A 20,654-nucleotide genomic window follows, 5' to 3' on the forward strand; every position below is an offset into this window, starting at 1 on the left:
CCAATGCCATGGGAATAGGGACACACACAGGGCACACCAATGCCATGGGAACAGGGACACACACAGGGCACACACAGGGACCGAGGGCCCCGATGCCACATGGACAGGCACCACACACAGGGAGGCACCCTGATGACAAGGGAATGGGGAATGGGAACCCTGGCACGTGCAGGAAGGAGTCCACATATCCTAATGGCATGGGGACAGGGACTAGGGACCCCAACATATGCACAGTGCCATAGGGGTGGGGACCGGGCACCCTGGCACACGTGGGCTGGGGACCCTGACGCCATGGGGACAGGGGCTGCAGACCCCAGCACATGCAGGGAGGGCACTGGGGACGCTGGTGCCGTGGGGACAAGGATCAGGGACTTCAGCACATGCAGAAAAGGGTTGAGGACCCCGATGTCATGGGAACACGGACTGGGGACCTCAGCACATGCAGACAGGAGACCGGGACCCCCAGTGACACGGGGACAAGGATTAGGGACCTCAGCACATGCAGACAGGGGACCAGGGACAGCTCACTCCCAGCGTGCCAGCAGTGCCAGGAACACCCCAGGAAAGGTTTTTTGGGACGCAGACCCGTAGAACAACTACACATCCCAGAGCCACCACGCCGCCGCTTCACCATCCCCACTCCCAGTGGGGCCAGCAAAACCTCACCACGAAAGGCCAAAATCTTGGGGAGCCACACATTTTGCCTTCTCCCAGACCCCACTGCCTCCTCCTCAGAGCCACCTCCCCCCTGGATTACCTGCGATGAAGAGTCCATGTCGGCAATCTCGAAAAACAAACCTCGTCAGGGCTAACGAGGTGCCAAAGGCCACAAGCAGGGCTCGTTTATGGGCCCCCATAACAACCTGACCCCAGAGGACTCTGCTCCCGGCCCTTCCCAGCATGATGCAACCTCGGCGACGCTCAGCACACCCCAGCACCCACCAACCACCAACCACCCCGGCACCTGCCGTGGGGCTCTAGGGTTTCTCTCTTTTTCCCAAAGCACCGGAGGCAGCTCCAGCGTTGGCGGGCGCGACACGGGTGCGAGAGATGTTCAGCATCCCCGGATCCCCACGGAACACGTGGTGCCGGAGCCGGTCCTCACCGCCGACTCCAAACTTCGGCCACGCGTTTTGACACAACGCTCGACCTCGGCGGTGTCCCTTCAGCGGTGGTGGTGTCCCTGTCTGCCACCAAACCACCGCTCGTGGCACCGGGACGAGCCAAGGTGCAGGCTCGGCGGGTGAATGAGACCCAGCCGAGGAGGACGAGCCGGTTTTGCTGCCCACCTCCATCCCGGCGTGACGGAAAGCGGGGGGTGCCCGCGCCGGACCCCGAGTCCTCGTCACGGCGAGGGATGTGACAGCTGCCACCAGCACGGTGACGTCAGGGTGACGTCACGCAGCGGGGAGCCTCATCGCCCTTGTTTCGCATCATCACCTCTGAGCTCAGCACATTTCGGCGATGGGCGGCATCGGTTAATAAATAACAATAATTAATACAGGCCACAAGCATGTGGGGTAATGCAAATGGGAGGGGGGGGGCACCTTAGGGCTTATCCCCCTCCCGTCTCTATCCGTCCCCCCCCCCACGAAGCGATGCTGCAGGGGAAGGAAAAGGGATGAAAGAAGGAAAACAGCCCCAAAGGGGGGGTAGGGCCGTGAGTGTCCCCCGGCCCCGCCGCTTTGTCCTCGCGGCCCCGCGGGGCCGCCAACACCGGTGTGGGGGGGTGGGGGTGGGCTTTAACCTCGCCCGCACCGCCCCGCATGCCCCGAGAGGGGGTATTTTTGTTGGAGGGGGTGTTTCGGGGGTGCAGAGAGGGGTGTTTTTTTGGAGGGGAAGGGGTGCTCTTACCTCGCCGCGGCCCCCGCGCTGCCCCCGCAGCCCCCGCCGGCCCCGCTCGGCGCCGGCCCTCAGGAGGAAGCCATCTTGTCTCCCTCTCCGCCGCGCTCCCTCACCGCCGCCCCGCCGCAGCCGGGGGGGGGAATGGGCGCCGCATCCCTGCTCTCCCCCTCTCCTCCTCCTCCTCCTCCTCCTTCCTCCCCCTCCTCCTCTTCGCTCCTTCCTCCTCCTCCTTCGTCCTCCTCCTCCTCTTTCCCCCCCACGCGCAGCCCCCCCCCCCCTCCCCACGCAGTGGCACCGCCCGCCCGCTCCCTCCGCTGCGCAGGAGCGGGGCTGTGGGGGGGACCACGGGGGGCACACGGGGGGGGGGGGACGTGAGGGGGCAGGAGCACGGCGGGGACACACGACCCAGAAAAATGGGGTAACAGGACCCCCAAACCCAGATCATTGCCCCCCGGGAAACTGAGGCATCACGGGGGGATCACAGGAGGAGCACAGAGGAGGACACGAGGGGACACAGGGAGACATGAGGGGGACACAGACAGAGGGGGTACACGCGACCCCCCGCCTCCCAAAAATGGGGTAACGGGGCCCCCAAACCCCAGTCATGTCACCCGGGAAACTGAGGCATGATGGGGGGGACAAGAGTGGGACACGGGGGGAACACAGAGGAGGACACGGGGTGACACGAGGGGGGACATGGGAGGGACACAAGGGGGACACGGACAAAGACATGGACACACGACCACCACCCCCAAAAAATGGGGTAACAGGACCTCCAAACACGGGTCATGTGTGTGATTGTCCCCTGGGAAACTGAGGCGTTAAGGAGGGGACACGAGGGGGGAATACGGGGGGTACAGACACAGCGGGGACATGCAACCCCCCACCCCCCAAAAAATGGGGTAACAGGACCTCCAAACCCTGGTCATGGGTGTGATTGTCCCCTGGGAAACTGAGGCATCAAGGAGGGGACACAGCGATGGACATGGGGGGGACAGAGGGGGAATATGAGGGGGATGCAAGAGGGACATGGGCATGTGACCCCCACCCCCCAAAAAATGGGGTAATGGGACCCCCAAACCCTGGTCATGGGTGTGATATTCCTCCAGGAAACTGAGGCATCATGAGGGGGACAAAAGGAGGGGACAGGAGGAGGGACACAGGGGGGAAAAGAGGGGGAGCACGGGGGGACATGAGAGAGGAGACTGGGGGGGACACAGGGGAGATGTGGGGGGGACACGGGAGGGACACATATTTTCCTGCCATTAAACCCCTGGCACCCTTGTTAATTTGGGTACATTGATTTGGTGGGGTTCATTTGGGATCATTGATAATTTGGGGACATCAATAATTTAAGGACATCATTAATTTCAGGCCCTCATCAGTTTGGGGACATCAATAATTTGGGTCCCTCATCGATTTGGGGACATTAGAGCTTTGCAACATTTAAATTCCCCCTCCAAAGAATCTTCACTTCATCCATCTGCCCCCTTCTCCCTAAAATCCAGATCCCAGTGAAGAAAAGGGGGAGTGGGGATGTTTTCCCATGGGAAAAGTGGTGAGAGTGGGCTGGTGAAAGGGTTAAGCCAGGGCTGGATCCTTGAAACAGTCCCAGTGGGATCAGCTCCGCTTTTCCAACCCTTGTCTGGAGCTGGCAGGTCTCGCTAGGATGCACAGGAATATTTAGTAGGGGGGGAGAAGGAAAAAGGGGAATGGGAAAGTGAATTCCCCGAAAACTACCCATCCAGGTGATGCTCCAGGAATGCTTGGAGTTTTCCAAGCCTATTCCTGGCGAAATTGCTGGCAAAACCGCTACAAATTGAAAATTCCCAAAGGTTTCCCAGGAGCATCCCGGTGCAAACTGTTTTCCAAGGGGATTTGCGGCAGAAGGAGCAATCCCAGAGCCTGTGTAAAGCACAGTGGGACAGATAAACCAGATCCCAAATCCAGGTGGAAAACACAAGCACAGACCCGTCATCCCCATCCCTGAGACATTCCCTGGAGCTCATCTCTTCCCGAAAAGGCCACACGTGAGCCGAGAGCTCTCTTGCAAAGCCGGAGCCCTCCGGGATCCGACCTTTGCTCCGAGCAACACGGCTCCCACGGGAATAAATAGGATAAACTGGTGCTGGGAACTGGTTTTCCCCAAATTTCCAGCCTGGCATGATGGCTGCAGAACTCCTTTTCCCGGCCCAGCTCGGCTCTGCCGTGCAACAAGTCCCTGCCAAACCCGCGGCAGGGATTTCGTTCCGGCAGGCGCCTCTTTCCTCCCACCCTCCTCCTCCAGCCCAATGGGATTTGCTCCCGAGTAATTTTAGCTGTTCCCATCACAGCCTAGAGCTGAAATATTCCCAACAAATACATGGAGACGAAGGCACCGCTCCAGATTATCCGGGAACATCCTGGGTGATGTCCTGCAGGTGACACTGGGATGCACCGGGCAGAAACAAGCCAAACCCCAGCCGATCCTTCATCCCACCCATCACCCCCATGCTTTTTTTGGAGATGCCAGACATGTTTTGGGGCGATTTCAGGCTGGAGGAAAAAAGAAATCCCACCTCAAGCCTCCAGGGAAACCCCTCAAGATAGACAAATTTAGTAACTTTTATTAGTAATGCTTTAAATGAGATTATCCCTAATCTCCAGTGTTCGGCCCAGGGACAGCCTGCCAGCTCCAGGCTGAGCTGTTCATTTCCCAACGCTGGGAATGCACCAGGGATGAGCAGCATCCCATCCCATCCCCCTCCAAAAAGGGGTTTTGGGGATCTGGTGTGACCATTCCTGCCAGGAATAGAGTTTTCTTTGGGGTTTATTTCAGGTTTGTCCCCTCAGAGCTCAGGGAGCTGGGTCGGAGCACCCTCCCCTCTGGCGGCCCCGGCCTTTGCGAGGCGGTTTGGGCGGACACCGGCAGCTCCTGAGGCTTTGCCGGGTATTCCATGGAATTAATGAGAGGGTTCTCAAGATGTTAATTAGTTATGCAAATGGGAAAGGCATCCAGAGCCGCCTGGGAGGGCAGGAGAGGGTCCAGTAGTGTCACAGGATGGGGAGCAAAGCAAAACCTTGACCTCTGATATCTTCCCTCCTCCTCCTCTCCCAAACCCTCTGGATGGGGATGCACGGAAATGGACCCCAAGGGAGGTTGCAGGAGCTCGGCTGCAGCGATGGAGGTGCAAGGGGAGATGCCAGTTTTCCCGGGCCCAGCTGAGCCGGAGGAACTGGTGGAACTGGTGCTGGGAAGGGGCTGGCAGCCCGGACAGCTCCGTCTGCCAAACCACCCCGGGAAAGGCGCCGGGACGTGGGAATCGTGACACACCCCTCACTCGGCTGCCGGCACCGCCAGGACCAGCCTGGAGCAGGCAGGGACCCACGGGCACTTGGATTCCCAGGGGGATCCCACCACTGCCGGCCCCGGCTCCGGCAACATCCTTATAAATCCTCTTTTTTAGCACATGCTCCATGGAAAAGTGTCCTGGACAAATCCTCACCACCGGCCGCGCTCACTGGCGCTTTGCCAAGGGCAAAGTCTTTCCCCGGCCCTGCCATGTGCCAAATGCCAGCCGAGCCACCTGTCTCCATGTCCCCACCGCCCCATCCCACCATCCCAAGGGAAAAACCTGCCGGACACAACTCAGAGGCGCAAGGCTCAACCCCCGCAACCCCCCCAAAAAGCCAAGCAGCAGCAAATTTTGGGGTGGCAAAGCGCCAAAAATCAACCCTCGAGCAGATGTTCCTCCCTCCCACCTCTCCAGCTGCAGACCCCACAGCTGGAGCAGCCCCCCTTTCTCCATGTCTCCTGCGTGGGCATGACGGGCACAGAATTGAGAGATCCCAGTTCCAACCACCCTGGCCGGTAAAACCGGCATTGGAAGGCGTTGGAATTTTTAGTGGAGAAAATGCCAAGACTTGTTAGCTCGGTGATGCTCCCCTCGGGCACGGCTCTGCTCTCCCCTCCCTGCCACCCCCTGCTTTTTGGAGGACCCCCTGACTGCTCCTGGGTGGGTTTCACGCAACGTTTTGCTCTTTTATATCAAGAAATTCCAAGAAACTCAATATAAAGGTGGGTTTTGTCCCGCACATCCCACGGCGGTGTTTTGGGAATGCCCCAGGGATGAGCTGAGATTTTTTTGGGGTGGGGGGGTGGAGGTTGAAACATCAAAGCGGCTTTTAAGGCAGCAGAAAGTCCCATTTCTCAGGGAAGTACCCTTAAAAAAATAAACCCATCAACCAGCCAAGAAGGGGCTTTCCCTGCCCACCCCGACAAGCCCCCTCCAAGTCACTGTGACGTTGCAAAGAGGCCAAGAGTCACCCCAAAAAGGTGAAGGTGTGGGAAGGAGGGGGATGGGCACGGGGGGTTCGGGGGGACTCACCTCACGGCAAAGCCTCTCCATCTAAGTTGGGGGGTGACCGTCAGATTTGGGGGCTCCCCCCGGCCGGGGGGGACGCGGCGGCCGGACTGGGCTGGCAGAGCCGGGTGCCCGGCAGGAGGGACATCCCGGCGTCACCGTGTCCCCTCCCTGGGGACCCCGGACGGTTCTGTGGGGACAGAGCCGAGCGGAGTCACCCCGACTTTTAATTCCTACGGCGATTCCACCCCGGGGGCGGCCCCTCTGACTCCCCACCTCTCCTCTCTCCAAACTCCCCCCACCACAACGGGGTGCTGCCCCCTCCCACCGCCCCCCTCCTCGTAATCCCACCCCCTGATTTTTTCCAACCCCATTTTCCTATTTCTTTTTTTTTTTTTTTTTTTTTCTCCCTCAAAACCACGCCGGCTTCTCACAACTTCACCCCGCCGCCGCACGAACTTCAGCCGCGCACCGGCAACTTTCCACCGACACCACCACCCCCCCCAAAAAAAAATAAAAAAAATTATAGAGAGAGAGATTTACCGGGAAAAAAAGGGGTCCGGGCCCCCCCCCTTGGGAACGGGGGGCTGGGGGAGGCTCCCCCCGGGGCAAAGCGCTGGCACGGCGGGGTGGGACGGCGGGGGTGGAAAAGCGGGGCCGGGGGGCGGCTCTGGAGGTGCCCCCGCACCCCGAGGGTGTCGCGGAGGAGCCGCACGTTGGTGCTGCTGCTCCTGCTCTGCTGCTTCCTTTGTTCTGCAGGCGCCGCTCGGGGGGACCCGCCGGGCGGCCGGGGGGCTCCGGGGGGCTCCGGGGGGCTCGGGGGGCTCCGGGGCAGCGCCCGCGGGCACCCCCTCGGCAGGCTTTGGGACTGGGGGGCACCCAGACCCTCTGGGGTTACGGGGGAGCGTCCTGGTGGTGGTGGAGGGGTCTGGGGGAAGCGGGGCGGGGGGGTTTGGGGAGGGGGGTTGTACGGAGGTTTGTTGTGGGGTTAGTGGATGTGGAGGTGCACTGCGGGGCTTTTTTTTATAGGGTTGCCAGGTAGGGATGCACTGAGCTGTTGTTGTAGGGTCGCTGAGTGTGGGGGTGCAGCAGGTTGTTTTCATAGGGCTGTCAGGTGGGGGGCAGTGGGTTGTTGTTGTAGGGTCGGTGGATGTGGGGGTGCACAGAGTTGTTATTTTGAGGTTATCGGGTGGGGGGGCACAGGGTTGTTGCTGTAGGGTCGGTGAGTGTGGGGGTGCACTGCATTGGATTGTTATTGTAGGGTCACTGGATGTGGGGGTGCACTGGGTTGTTATTGTAGGGTCGCTGGATGTGGGGGTGCACTGGGTTGTTATTGTAGGGTCACTGGATGTGGGGTTCACAGGGTTGTTGTTGTAGGGTCACTGGATGTGGGGTTCACGGGGTTGTTTTTATAGGGTTGTCAGGTGGAGGTGCACTGGGTTATTTTGGGGCTGCTGGATGTCAGGGGGCACTGGGTTGTTATCGTAGGGTCGTAGCCATGAGGCTACAATAACAACTGTAGGGTTGTCAGCTGTGGGTCCTTGTCAGCATCCCCACTCTGTTATTGTAGGGTCATTAGTGGGGTCTGTGCAGGTCCTGCTCTGTGTTATTGTAGGGTTGCTGGAGGAAACCCTGGGGGTGGCTGCCTGGCTCCTGTGCCCCCCAACCCCCCCCCCAAACCCCCCCTCCCCCCCCCCACCCCACCCCCCAGGCCCCCCCATCCCCGGCCCACGTCCTACCCCCCCGCCCCCCCCACCCCTCCCCAGATCCTCACTCCAGAGCCTCCCCCCCACTACCCCAGGGCAGGTGCCCCCCCTGTGTTTATGTAGGATCACACACCCACTGCAGCCCCTCTAAAGGCAGGGGGGGCTGCCCACCATCCCCCACCCCCCTTCAGGTGTTCCCCTAAAGACTCAACCCCCTCTCAGCAAAACCCACCCAGCAGGTGCCAAAGCCCCTCAGTTTTCCCCCAATCCCAGCCCAGCCTGGCCCACACCCAGGAGAGCCCAGGACTCTGTCCCCTCACTCTGTGGGGTCACAACACCCCAAAATTGAGGGAATAATGTCCCCTCCATGGGACAGCCCCCCCTGGAGCCCCCCCAACCCTCCACTCCCCCCCCGCCCTGTTCAAGGCACAGACAAAGCTCAACATTGATTTGCTTTAATTTAAGGGAAAAAAAATACCTATAAAATAATTAAATACAGGGATTGGGGAAACTTAAACATGAGCCATGATCATTTTCCATGGGAATTTAACCAGTGCATTAAACCCACCCTATGGAGCACCCCCAGCTGGGGATTCCAAAAGATGGGGAGGGGTCACGACTGTGACCAGATATGGGGGGAAACACGGGGTTATGGGGTCACAGCTGGTCCCCCATATACAGGGGCAAACATGGGATCACGGGTCTCACCTGTCCCCCGAAGTATGGGGGGAAACACAGGGTCACAGCTGGTCCCACAAGCACAGGGGGAGTGTGGGGAGTCCACCCGGACACCCCAAAACTCATCCCATGGCCGCGCCTCTGATTATCTGCCTTAAAACCACCCCAGAGCGCCTCAAATCCACCCCTCACCCAGAATAAATGGGCTGAGGGGGCAGTTGGGGACCAGGATTTGTCCCTTGTCCTTGGTGTTGGATCTCCAGGCGGGTGATGCCCTTTCCCAGCTCCAGAGGGTACCAGGTGGAGCTCAGAGAGCACCGGGATGTGACGGTGAGGAATCGGCTCCGAGGGACGTCACAAAGGCCTCCACCTGCAAGGAGAATCCAGCTGAGAGGGGGGCACTGGGATGGTACTGGGATGGCACTGGGATGACACCATCATGGCACTGGGATAGCACCAGGACGGTGCAGGGATGGCACTGGGATGACAGTGGGATGGTGCAGGGATGGCACTGGGATGACAGTGGGATGGTGCAGGGATGGCACTGGGATGACAGTGGGATGGTGCAGGGATGACACTGGGATGACAGTGGGATGGTGCAGGGATGGCACTGGGATGACACCAGGATCGTGTAGGGATGGCACTTGGATGGCACTGGGATGACAGCGGGATGGTGTAGGGATGGCACTGGGATGACAGTGGGATGGTGCAGGGATGGCACTGAGATGACACCATCATGGCACTGGGATGGTGTAGGGAATGGCATCAGGATGGCACCATCACAGCACTGGGATGGCACCAGGAGGGCTGAGATTTCAACCAACTCGGACCCAGGAGGTGGGAATGATTTTTCCCATGGGAATCAGAAGCAGAGGCTCTGGGGCCAGCACACTCCACCGGTGCTCTCAGCGCTCCGGGCACCGCGGTGGCACCGGCTGTGCCGCCTCACCTGTGCCATGAGCACCCCCTGCACAGCCCCGTCGTGCTCAAAGTCCTGCTCCACGTCCAGCGTCAGGACAGGCGCGCGCTGCACGTCCCCAAAGTGGATCCTGGGGGCGGACAGGAGGGGTTAAACCCCCCAGATAACAACCCTCAAACCAGGGGGTCACCCCAGAGCCTGCTGGATGACAGGGATGGACTGGGACTCACTCCGTGGTCTTGTCCACCAGCCAGTGCTCGTGCTGGGCATGGAGCTGTTCCAGGTATCCCAGCTGGATCCCCCCCTCCTCGCTCCGCGCCCGCCGCCGCAGCCGCTCCAGGCACGTCTGTGCCCGCCCGGGAAACAGGGATAACGGGAGAGAGGGATGTTAACAGGACAGAGGGAGAGAGGAGGTCAATGGGAGAGATGGGAGGTTAAGGGGATCCAGGAAAACAGAAGGTTAACGGGAGACACGGGAGGTTAACGGGAGAAAGAAGGGATGTGGGCATCAGGTAAAGCAGTACCATGGGAGCGACCCCTGAAGATGCTCAGCCCTCCCTCCCAAAATCCATTCTAGAACACCGACATTCCCATGGGAGGGAACCCAGAAAATGCTCAGCCCTCCCTCCCCAAAATCAGCTCTAGAAAACTGCACATTAAAACTCTCACTGACATTCCCATGGGAGGGATCCCAGAAGATGCTCAGCCCTCTCTCCCCAGAATCTGCCTAGAAAACTCCACAGTAAAACTCTCACCAACATTCCCATGGGAGGGAGCCCTGAAGATGCTCAGCTCTCCCTTCCCAAAATCCATTCCAGAACACCGACATTCCCATGGGAGGGACCCCAGAAGATGCTGCAGCCCTCCCTCCCCAAAACCTGCTCCAGAATCCACAGCAAAACTCCCACCAACATTCCCATGGGAACAGGAGCAAGCCCTGCTCCTCTAGGGCGGCGATTTATGGCTAAACCCCAACATTTTGGGCAATTCCATGTGCCTGCCGGGATATCCAGGTGGATCCAAATGCCTCCCACATCCCTGTTCCCACGGACACCCACCTGTGGGGTTGCCCTCAGGTACAGGAAGCCATGGAGGGTGGCACGAGGGCCCAGGTGCTGCAGCAGGAAGCCGTGCCAGTCCTGGTAAATGGCCCATTCCAGAGGATTCAGGTGCCCAACCTCAAAGAGGTTCTTGGCAAAGATGTACCTGGAAGGGACAGGGAGAGGGGACCCGTTGGCAGCAGGATCCCCAAGTCATCCCCACGCCCAGGGGGCTTCACAGACATTCTTCCACCTTTTATCCACCAATCAGGAACTGCAGGTGGTTAAATTAGGGTGAAAATCCCTAATTTGGGACTGGAATGTGCAGTGTCCAGCACAGTTCAGCCCCACCAAGCTCAGCACCCCCCCACAGGGCTTCACGCTGCCACCAAACACAGGTGAGGGTGGGGCAGATGAGACATCAGACACAGATGAGGATGGAACCCCCCAAAAATTATCCAGAGGATACAGAAACCCCCAAATTATCCAAGATTCACATTCCTGTAGTTAAGCATCGCTCCAGGTGTCAACAGGGATGGCGGCTCCGCCCAGCCTGGGGGTCCCAGGATGCCCCATATCCCATTCAATCCCTTCATCCCTCCTCCCTCCCATTTTTTGGGTACCTGTCGCTGTACACGGAGCGCTCGAAGACCCTCACGGGGTGAGGGGTTCCAGGGGGCTCCTCTGGCAGCTCCAGCATCGCCTTCAGCCGGCTCATGCAGGAGAAGGTCTGGAAGGTGTAGGACCACCGGGCCGGCTCCTGGTACATCATCTGGAGGAGGTTGGTGGAGCCCGTGGATTCCTACAGAGGGAGAGCTGTGAGATGAGGGCTGGGGCCCCCAGTGGCTCTGCTCCCCCTGCCAAGGTGTGGGGGTGGCTCCGGACCCCCCAGGCTGTGCTGGGGCAGGGGGGCCAGGGGACAGCACCCACTGACCCGGCCTTTGATCAGAACAGTGATGGAGTCACCTTCAGTACTTCTCTGTGCCACCTCCAGTTCCCTCTCCAAATTAAGTCTGCATTGAGCAGAAAGGGAAGGAAAACTTGGAGTGGTCAGCACATCTCCTTTGAGCTCCCCCCTAAAAGTGTCCCACCGCATGGTAAAGGTTTAGCAATGTACCACCAGGGCCAAAGCTGGGCTAGCAACTAGAGCAGGGAGCAGCAATCTTCCCAGGGTTTTCCAAACTGTTCTGTTTTTCAACCAGAGCAGAGGTGACACCTGCTAATGAGCAGGATCTTGCCTTGGCTCTGGCTTCGGGCAGAACTGCCCAGGAACTGAGGGTCCCTCTGGAAATGTCCCCCTGGACTTGCTACAAGACACTCAAACACATCCACACCAACATGTCTCTGCTCTGGGGACGAGAGCTGGAGGCAGAGAATCAGCACCATGGGAGGCTGGGCTCATCCCACCTCCCAAATCCTCCCAGGGAGGGTGGAGAGCTGGGGGCACCCACAGTGTGGGGCTGGGATTCGGTCTCACAACTCCTGGCCTGGCTCAGGCTGAGGATTTGGGGAACTGAGGGGCTTTGGGACACCAAAAGCCCAAAAATGGGGGCGGAGAGAGAGAAAACCACAAGGAGAGGCATCTCCAAAGCGCAGAATTCCAGGGACCCAGGGAGCTGAGGCCAGGAGGAGGCGATGCACTGACCCAGGGCCTTTCCAGCAGTGCCAAATTCCCACCCCAGCTCCGGGGTGTCCCCACGGCAGAGCTCCCACACCCACGTCCCCAGGGTGCCAGGATGGAGCTGGGATGGAGCTGGAGCTGCTCCTGTTACCTGGGCAGTGCCCCCGGCCGGCACCTTCCTCCACTGTGCCACGGGCTCTGTCACCAGGTGCCATCTCGGGAAGGTGGCTCCGAGCAGCTTCAGGAAGGTCGATTTCCCCACGGCTGTGGGAGGGGGGAGGAGAGCAGGGTGAGCCTGGGTGTCCATCCCTTCCTGGCTCCTGGGATGTGGAGGGAGTTTGGGTGTTCCTTTGTCCCAGCTCCCAGTAACGCAGGGTGAGCCTGGGTGTTCCCCCATCCTGGTTCCCGGGAATGTGGGGTGAGCTTGGATGTCCCCTGTGCTGGCTCATGGTGACACAGGTTGAGCCTGGCTGTCCCCCATCTCAGCTCCTGGGAATGTGGGGTGAGCCTGGGTGTCCCACACACAAGGTCCTGGTAACACAGGGTGAGCCTGGGTGTCCCCCACCCCAGCTCCTGGGAAAAAATGGGATGAGGCCGGGGGTACCCCTGCTCTGACTCCCAGGACCGTGGGATGAGCTTGGGTGTCCCCCCCACCAAATACCAGGGCCATGGGATGAGCCTGGGTGTCCCCCGTCCCAGATCCCGGTAACACGGGTTGAGCTTGGATGTCCCCCCATCCCGGCTCCGAGTAGCGTGGGGTGAGCCTGGGTGTGCCCCTGCTCGGACCCCCAGGAACGCGGGGACGAGCCTGAACGCGGCCCCATCCCGGCTCCCGGGAACGCAGGGTGAGCCTGGGCGTCCCCCAGCCCCACACCCCAGAGCCACGGGGTGAGCCCGGGGGTCCTGTGTCCCGACCCCCAGCAAACACAGGGGCAGCCCGGGGGTCCTCTGTCCCGACCCCCAGCAAACACAGGGGCAGCCCGGGTGCCCCCACCCCAACGCGCGGTTTGACCCCCCCCAGCAACAACAATTAATTAATTGCCGCCATTAACTGGCACCCCGGACGCTCCAGGCTGTGCCCCCCCCGCTCCTCCATCACACCCCAAATCCTCCTGTCCCCCCGTACCGATGTTCCCCTCCAGGGCCAGGCGCAGGGCGGCCCCGCACCGCCCCATCCCCGCTTCCGCCTTTCCCGCGTCACATGCTAATGACATGCTAATGAGCGGGTCGCGTGACGTCACCGCGCGGGAAGTGGGCGGGGGGGGAATGAAAGGCGGGAGAGGAAATGCCGGGGAGGGGGAGGAAGGGGGGAAGGGAAGGGGGGAAGGAAACAGCCACGGAAAGGCGGAGAGGGGAGGGGGGGTGTTGTAATTTATGTAAATGAGACTCCGCCCACCACGTGAGCGGCCAATGAGGGAGAGGGTGGGGCACAAAAATGGGGGTGGGTGTAGCGCTGTGGGGTTGGGGGCACTAACATGGGGGCAAGGGCATCATCGGGGTTGGGGGCACCAACAAGGGTATTGACACAGGGTTGGAGTCACCTACATGGGGTTAGGGACAGTTACGTGGGGCTGGGGTCACCAACACAGGGTTGGGGTCACCAAATGGGGGTTAAGGACATCAGCATGGGGCTGGGGTCATCAACATGGGTTTGGGGTCACCAACACGGGGTCAAGGGCATCGAGACACTGGGTTGGGGTCACCAGCAAGGGGTTGGAGTCACGTGCATGGGGTCAAGGGCATCAACAGGGGTTTGGGGTCACCAACAAGGGGTCGAGGTCACCTACGTGGGGTCGAGGGCCTCAACGTGGTGTTGGAGGCATCAGTACAAGGTTGGGGACACCCAACGTAACACTGGGGGCACCAACATGGGGTCAAGGGCACTGACAGAGGGTTGGGGGCATCGAGGCAGAGTCAGGGCCATCAGCATGACCTCATGGACACCACCATGAGGTTGGGGGTCCCCCAGCCCTCCCCTTGTTCCTCTCAGCTCCCCCTGATGCCCTTGTCACCCCCCACCCCCAAATCTCCCAGAGAAGGGGCAGACCCTGGAGAAAAGGCTTTTTAATGCGCAGTGGGGGGGAGGGAGGAGCAGCAGGGGCTGAGGAGGAGGAGTGGGGCCCCCCAGCCCGGGCCAGGGTGGCCACCACAGGGTGGAGAGGGGGCTTAGAAGCATTTTCGGTGGACGATGGAGGGTCCGGCCTCGTCGTACTCGGGTTTGCTGATCCACATCTGCTGGAAGGTGGAGAGGGACGCCAGGATGGAGCCGCCGATCCACACCGAGTACTTGCGCTCCGGGGGGGCGATGATCTGTGGGGACAGGAGACATCAGGGTGCACCCCTGGATCCAACCCCCCAAACCAGCACTGGGACAGGACTCATGGAACCACTGAGGTTGGAAAAGACTTCTGAGATCATCGAGTCCAACCTGTGACCCAACCCCACCTTGTCCCCCCCACCATGGCACTGATGCCACATCCAGGCTCTGCTTAAACCCCTCCAGGGACGGGGACTCCACCCCCTCCCTGGGCAGCCCATTCCAAGGGCTCATCCCTCTCTCTGGGAAGAACTTCTTCCCCATGGCCAACCTAAACCTGCCCTGGGGCAGCTCCAGGCTGTGCCCTCTTGTCCTACTGCTGGTTCCTGGCAGCAGAGCCCGACCCCTCCCAGCTCCCCTCTCCTGTCTCTCTTGCAGAGAGCAAGAATCATAGAATCATAGAATCAACCGAGTTGGAAAAGACCTCAGAGATCATCAAGTGCAACCCTTGATCCAACCCCGCCGTGGTTACCACACCATGGCACTGATGCCACATCCAGTCTCACCTCCCTGGGCAGCCCATTCCAATGTCTGATTACCCTCTCTGTAAAAACTTTCTTCCTCATATCCAACCTAAACCTGCCCTGGGGCAGCTCAAGGCTGTGCCCTCTTGTCCTACTGCTGGTTCCTGGCAGCAGAGCCCGACCCCCCCCGGCTCCCCCCTCCTGTCAGGGAGCTGCAGAGAGTGAGAAGGTCTCCCCTGAGCCTCCTCCTCTCCAGGCTGAGCCCCCCCAGCTCCCTCAGCTGCTCCTCACAGCACTTGTGCTCCACACCCTTCCCCAGCCTCGTTGCCTTCTCTGCACCTGCTCCAGCCCCTCAACATCCTTCCCAAACTGAGGGCCCAGAGCTGGGCCCAGCACTCCAGGGGTGGCCTCCCCAGTGCCCAGGGCAGGGGCACAATCCCTGCCCTGCTCCTGCTGCCACACTATTCCTGAGCCAGGCCAGGCTCCATTGGCCTCTTGCCCCCCTGGGCCCCCCTGGCTCATGTTCAGCTGCTGTCAGTCAGTCCCCCCAGGTCCCTTTCTGTCCCCCCACTCTGGCCCAGCCCGTGGGGCTGCCGGGAGTTGTTGTGGCCAAAGGGCAGGACCCGGCCCTTGGCCTTGGTGAACCTCATCCCGTTGTGTTGGTGGCCACAATTTGCCCCCCCCAGGACCTACTTTGATCTTCATGGTGCTGGGGGCCAGTGCCGTGATCTCCTTCTGCATGCGGTCGGCGATGCCGGGGTACATGGTGGTGCCGCCCGACAGCACGTTGTTGGCGTAGAGGTCCTTGCGGATGTCGATGTCGCACTTCATGATGGAGTTGTAGGTGGTCTCGTGGATCCCAGCAGACTCCATGCCTGGGGGTGGGAGGGGGCTGTGTCAGCACCCTGACTCCCCCCCACACCTGTCTCCTCCGGGCATCCCAAAAGAGCCATCCATGGGTTTGTCCCACCGTTTAGGGGAGCCCCAAAACGCCTCTATGGGGCACCCACAGGAGCTGTTTGGGGTTTATCCCACCACTTGGGGTGCAAAGCGCTTGGGAAAGCCCCAAAACGCCTCTGCGGGGCACCCAGAGGAGCTGTTTGGGGTGGTGGGGATGCAGAGTGACCACCAGGAATTGGGGGGTGGGCTCACCAATGAAGGAGGGCTGGAAGAGGGTCTCGGGGCAGCGGAAGCGCTCGTTGCCGATGGTGATGACCTGCCCGTCGGGGAGCTCGTAGCTCTTCTCCAGCGAGGAGGAGGAGGCGGCCGTGGCCATCTCATTCTCGAAGTCCAGGGCCACGTAGCAGAGCTTCTCCTTGATGTCCCTCACGATTTCCCGCTCGGCTGCAGGAGGTGACGGCCAAGGGGCTCAACCCGGTGCCGCCGCGGCACCGCAGGGTCCCCGTGACCCCATAACGCCCCTCCCTGACCCCGTACCGGTGGTGACGAAGGAGTAGCCCCTCTCGGTGAGGATCTTCATGAGGTAGTCGGTGAGGTCCCGCCCGGCCAGGTCCAGGCGCATGATGGCGTGGGGCAGCGCGTAGCCCTCGTAGATGGGCACGTTGTGGGTGACGCCGTCCCCGGAGTCCAGGACGATGCCTGGGCAGGGAAGAGAGGTGAGGGAGGGGGCTCCAAGGTGGTTTGGTGCCTTCCCCATCACAGATAAACCCCAGGGAAAGGTGTGTCCGACTCACCGGTCGTGCGGCCGGAGGCGTAGAGGGAGAGGACGGCCTGGATGGCGACGTACATGGCGGGGACATTGAAGGTTTCAAACATGATCTGGGAGGGAGAGAGAGAGGGTTAAGGGGGAGCATGGGGGTCCCAGCCTGACCCACAGGGGCTGTGCCTTCCACTGCATGGAAAAACACAGGGATGGTTGCATTGCATGGAAAAACAGGTGGATGGTTGGGTTGCACGGGCATGGGGGTGAGTGCATTGAACAGAACAAGTGGATCATGGAAAATGCATGGAAAACGTGAGTGGGTGTGTGGTGTGGGAAATGTGGGTCAACACATCCCATGGAAATGTGAGTCACTGCATTAGAGTCATGTGGGGCTGTGCATGGCATGGACAACATGTGGGGCAGCGCCTTGCGTGGCAAATCCCACAGGGCCACGCTCTGGAGAGACCCCTGGGGCTACATAAGCAGGTGAACTTCCCACCAGGATCTCTGCCCTTATCCCACACCAAACTGCCCCCACCGCCTGCTCCTCCACCCCACCCAACCCCCAACCCCCCAGACCTTCCTGCGGATTCCGAGGGTCCATCCCCACCCCCGGGGGACCCTCAGCACCTCACCTGAGTCATCTTCTCCCGGTTGGCCTTGGGGTTGAGGGGGGCCTCGGTGAGCAGGGTCGGGTGCTCCTCGGGGGCCACGCGCAGCTCGTTGTAGAAGGAATGGTGCCAGATCTACGGCAGGCAAAGGACAATTGGGGCCTCACCCAAGCTGGGGCTGGTGCCCTCTCCCCATCCCAGGGCTGGGGGTCTCACCTTCTCCATGTCATCCCAGTTGGTGATGATGCCGTGCTCAATGGGGTACTTGAGCGTGAGGATGCCCCTCTTGCTCTGCGCCTCATCGCCCACGTAACTGTCCTTCTGCCCCATGCCCACCATGACACCCTAACGCCAGCAGGAGAGACAAGGCCTCGTTACCCTCATTGCAGGGGTTGGAGCAGGGTGGGGGCTGCCCCTCACCCCCCTGGGTACCCACCTGGTGCCGGGGCCGCCCCACGATGGACGGGAAGACGGCGCGCGGGGCGTCGTCACCGGCGAAGCCGGCCTTGCAGAGGCCGGAGCCATTGTCACAGACCAGGGCAGTGGTTTCCTCCTCGCACATGGTGGGGCTGGGAGTGGTTGGTGCTCAGGGGGGACCTGGGGGAAAAGCTGGGGCCGGGGGGAAATGGCGTTAAGGGTGAACGGGGGAGGGGATTCTCCCGCGGCACTGCATCCATTTGGAAGGGTTGGAGTCCTTGGGAATGGGCAGTCTCACAAAGTCCTCTGTGGGCTGTGCCGAGGGCTGGCCACCCAGTCTGACCCCGGTGTGGTGATGCTGGGAGTGGGGTGATGCTCATTCCCCCTGTGCTGCTCCACGCTGGTGCTGCTTCTCCATCCTTCTCCAGCTGGTGCCCAAAATCGGTGCCAAAGCCCCCCCGGGGAGCTCCGGTGTTGCCAAGCCCAGCTGGTGCCCCCCAAAAGTGGGCAGAGGGGTGTCAGGTGATGCCTCCTCATCCGGTTCTGTCTCAGCAGCCTCCTGCTGCATCTGCTCCCAGTAATGGGAAAAAACCCAAACCTTCCCAGGGGGTTCCCCCACTACACTGGGGTATGTGCCCCCAAATCCAGAGGGAAGCAGCAAAAACCTTGCAGGAGCCCAGGAAGCAAAAATCCCCAAATCCCAGGGATTTCTGGAAGAGCACAACCTGCCTTGGGCCTCAGCCCAGAAAGCAAAAAATCCCAAATCCCAGGGATTTCTGGAAGAGCACAACCCGCCTTGGCTGCAGCCCAGCTCTTGTCACCTCTGGGAAGCCCCCGGGGTTGGCACCCCCTCTGTGCCATGCAAACTGAGCTGGGGCCGCCCCATAAAGGCTGGGGCACCCCAAAACCCCCCCGGGGTGTTATTCCTTCCCCTCTCCTCCCAGGAGCTGGGAAGCAGGGCAGGGCAGGGCAGTACTCACCACAGAGGCGAGAGCTCCTTTCCTCTGGGACCGAGCCCCGCTGCGCCGTGGGTATAAATACCAGCGAGCCCGAGGAACCTCAGAGGCGGATCCTCTCTAAACAAAGACCCTAAATAGGCTCAGTGATGGTGTGTTGGCCATATGGCCATATAAGGTGTTTTATTTCATTAAATTGACCTCGGGCTGGTGGTAGGACCCAGCACTTTAATTATTGTAGGAAAAATGTATGTGGGGATGCTTTGGGAGGCAACGGCCCAGTTGTGAGTCTGTTCCTTTTATGCTCCGCTCCGATAAACAAGTGAGACACAAGTCCTTATAAGTGACAGGCTCGGAAAAGGGAGGTGGAAGTAACTCCAGTTCCTGGGGAGAGCATGGAGAAACCCCACCCGGGGGGAGGTGGGTGTGGGGGCTCCACCGTGGGGACAGCCCGGAGCTGGGGTGGGAATTTGGCACTGCTGGAAAGGCCCTGGGTCAGTGCATCGCCTCCTCCCGGCCTCAGCTCCCCGGGATCTCCGGAATTCTGCGCTTTGGAGATGCCTCTCTTTGTGGTTTTCTCTCTCTCCACCCCCATTTTTAGGCTTTTGGTGTCCCAAAGCCCCTCAATTCCCCAAATCCTCAGCCCGAGCCAGGCCAGGAGTTGTGAGTCTGAATCCCAGCCCCACACTGTGGGTGCCCCCAGGAGGATCTGGGAGGTGAGATGAGCCTGGAGCTCCACGGGGCTCTGTGGGTGCTGGCCCCTGGCCCCCCTGCCTGGACACAGCCCGGGGGGGGCCGCAGCCACCCCCAGCCCTTGGCAGTGGGAGTGGAGCTGCCAGGCCTGTGGCCCTGGCAGAGGCCAACCAGCAGCTCCCAAACTCCTGCTGCCTTTTTAAGGGCAACGGGCCCACACTGGGAGCTCTCTGGAACACCCAGGGGAGGCAGGAGAGGTGCCCAGGAACCACCACCCAGAGCTCGGGGAGCTTGGGGGGCACAAGGGGAAACTGAGGCCAGGGGGCCCAGGATGCTCCCTGTGCTCAGGGACATCCCAGCACTGGAGCAGGGGAAGGAGCTGCAGGTCCCACCACCACCAAGGGACCCAAAGGTCCTGTGTCCCCCACAGTCCTGCAGGGAGAGGACTCTGGGCTGTCACCCTGTGGGGCAGGGCAGGGACACAGTGTCCCTCCAGCTTGTTCACAACTTTAACACCCCATAGGGATGGTTCTGTCTTGGAAGGAGGGAGCAGAATCTGGGCTGTCACCCCACGGACACAGTGTCTCCCCCACCACTCCAGACTGTTCACACCTCCAGTGTCCCCCAGGGATGGCTCTGTTCTGGGGGGAAGGAGCAGAATCTGGGCTGTCACTCCATGGAACACGGTGTCCCCCCAGCACTCAGACTCTTTACACCTCTAACATTCCCCAGGGATGGCTCTGTCCTGGAAGGAGGGAGCAGACTCAGGGCTGTCACTCCACGGGACACAGTGTCTCCCCACCATTCCCAGCCTGTTCACACCTCCAGTCCCCCAGGGATGGCTCTGTCCTGGTTATTCCCTTTCCCCGGGAAATCTCAGGCTGGATTTGTCCCCTGGCCATGTACTTGGTGTCCCCCCCCAAACCCTCTGCCCCGGGGTCCTTCTGCTGCCTCACATCCCACCCCGGATCCCTTGGGATCCTGCCAGACATGAGGTCACCGAGAAGAAAGGCTGTTAAAAAAAAAACCAAAACCACCTTACAAAAAATTAACCCCAAACCCAGCAGTGGGGGTGGGAAGAGGGGTTGGATGGAGGCAGAGGCTGGAGAGAACCAACGCGGGGAGGGTACGGCTATGGCAGGGGCTGGTGGCAGGACCCCATGGCATTCCAAGGTGAGGGGACAAACCCAAAACCTCAGAGACACCCCTGAATCCCGGGCTGGCGCAAGCGCGGAGCATCAACCCCTGGCCCCGCTCGGCAGCTCCAAGTCCCATCACTCCTCCCCCGCGGGATTTGTGGGGACAGGCAGGTGGGCTCCAGGCCGCCCATCCCTGCGGGATCCCGCCATCCCTGCGGGATCCCCCCATCCCTGCGGGATCC

At 60.7% G+C, this 20,654-nt stretch overlaps 2 protein-coding genes across 2 annotated transcripts; both read right to left on the minus strand.

The window, feature by feature from the left end:
* Positions 1-8,333: 8,333 nt before the first annotated feature.
* LOC113940392 (deoxyguanosine kinase, mitochondrial-like) lies at positions 8,334-13,385 on the minus strand. The gene is made up of 7 exons (XM_027631532.1): positions 13,279-13,385; positions 12,304-12,416; positions 11,155-11,333; positions 10,550-10,697; positions 9,722-9,837; positions 9,522-9,621; positions 8,334-8,942 (listed from the first exon to the last, which is right to left on the minus strand). Exons 1-7 carry the CDS (start codon positions 13,364-13,366, stop codon positions 8,880-8,882), a joined length of 807 nt encoding a protein of 268 aa, XP_027487333.1. The 5' UTR covers positions 13,367-13,385; the 3' UTR covers positions 8,334-8,879.
* Positions 13,386-14,201: 816 nt separating this feature from the next.
* On the minus strand, positions 14,202-20,644 carry LOC113940391 (actin, gamma-enteric smooth muscle). Its single transcript, XM_027631531.1, has 9 exons — positions 18,605-20,644; positions 17,644-17,816; positions 17,424-17,552; positions 17,232-17,342; positions 16,628-16,712; positions 16,371-16,532; positions 16,086-16,277; positions 15,627-15,808; positions 14,202-14,462 (listed from the first exon to the last, which is right to left on the minus strand). The coding sequence occupies exons 2-9, from the start codon at positions 17,767-17,769 to the stop codon at positions 14,319-14,321; spliced, it is 1,131 nt and encodes a 376-aa protein (XP_027487332.1). The 5' UTR covers positions 17,770-17,816; positions 18,605-20,644; the 3' UTR covers positions 14,202-14,318.
* Positions 20,645-20,654: the final 10 nt, after the last annotated feature.

The sequence above is a fragment of the Corapipo altera genome, unplaced genomic scaffold (genome assembly GCF_003945725.1).
Source record: "Corapipo altera isolate COAL_440 unplaced genomic scaffold, ASM394572v1 128336, whole genome shotgun sequence".
Lineage (NCBI taxonomy): Eukaryota > Metazoa > Chordata > Aves > Passeriformes > Pipridae > Corapipo > Corapipo altera.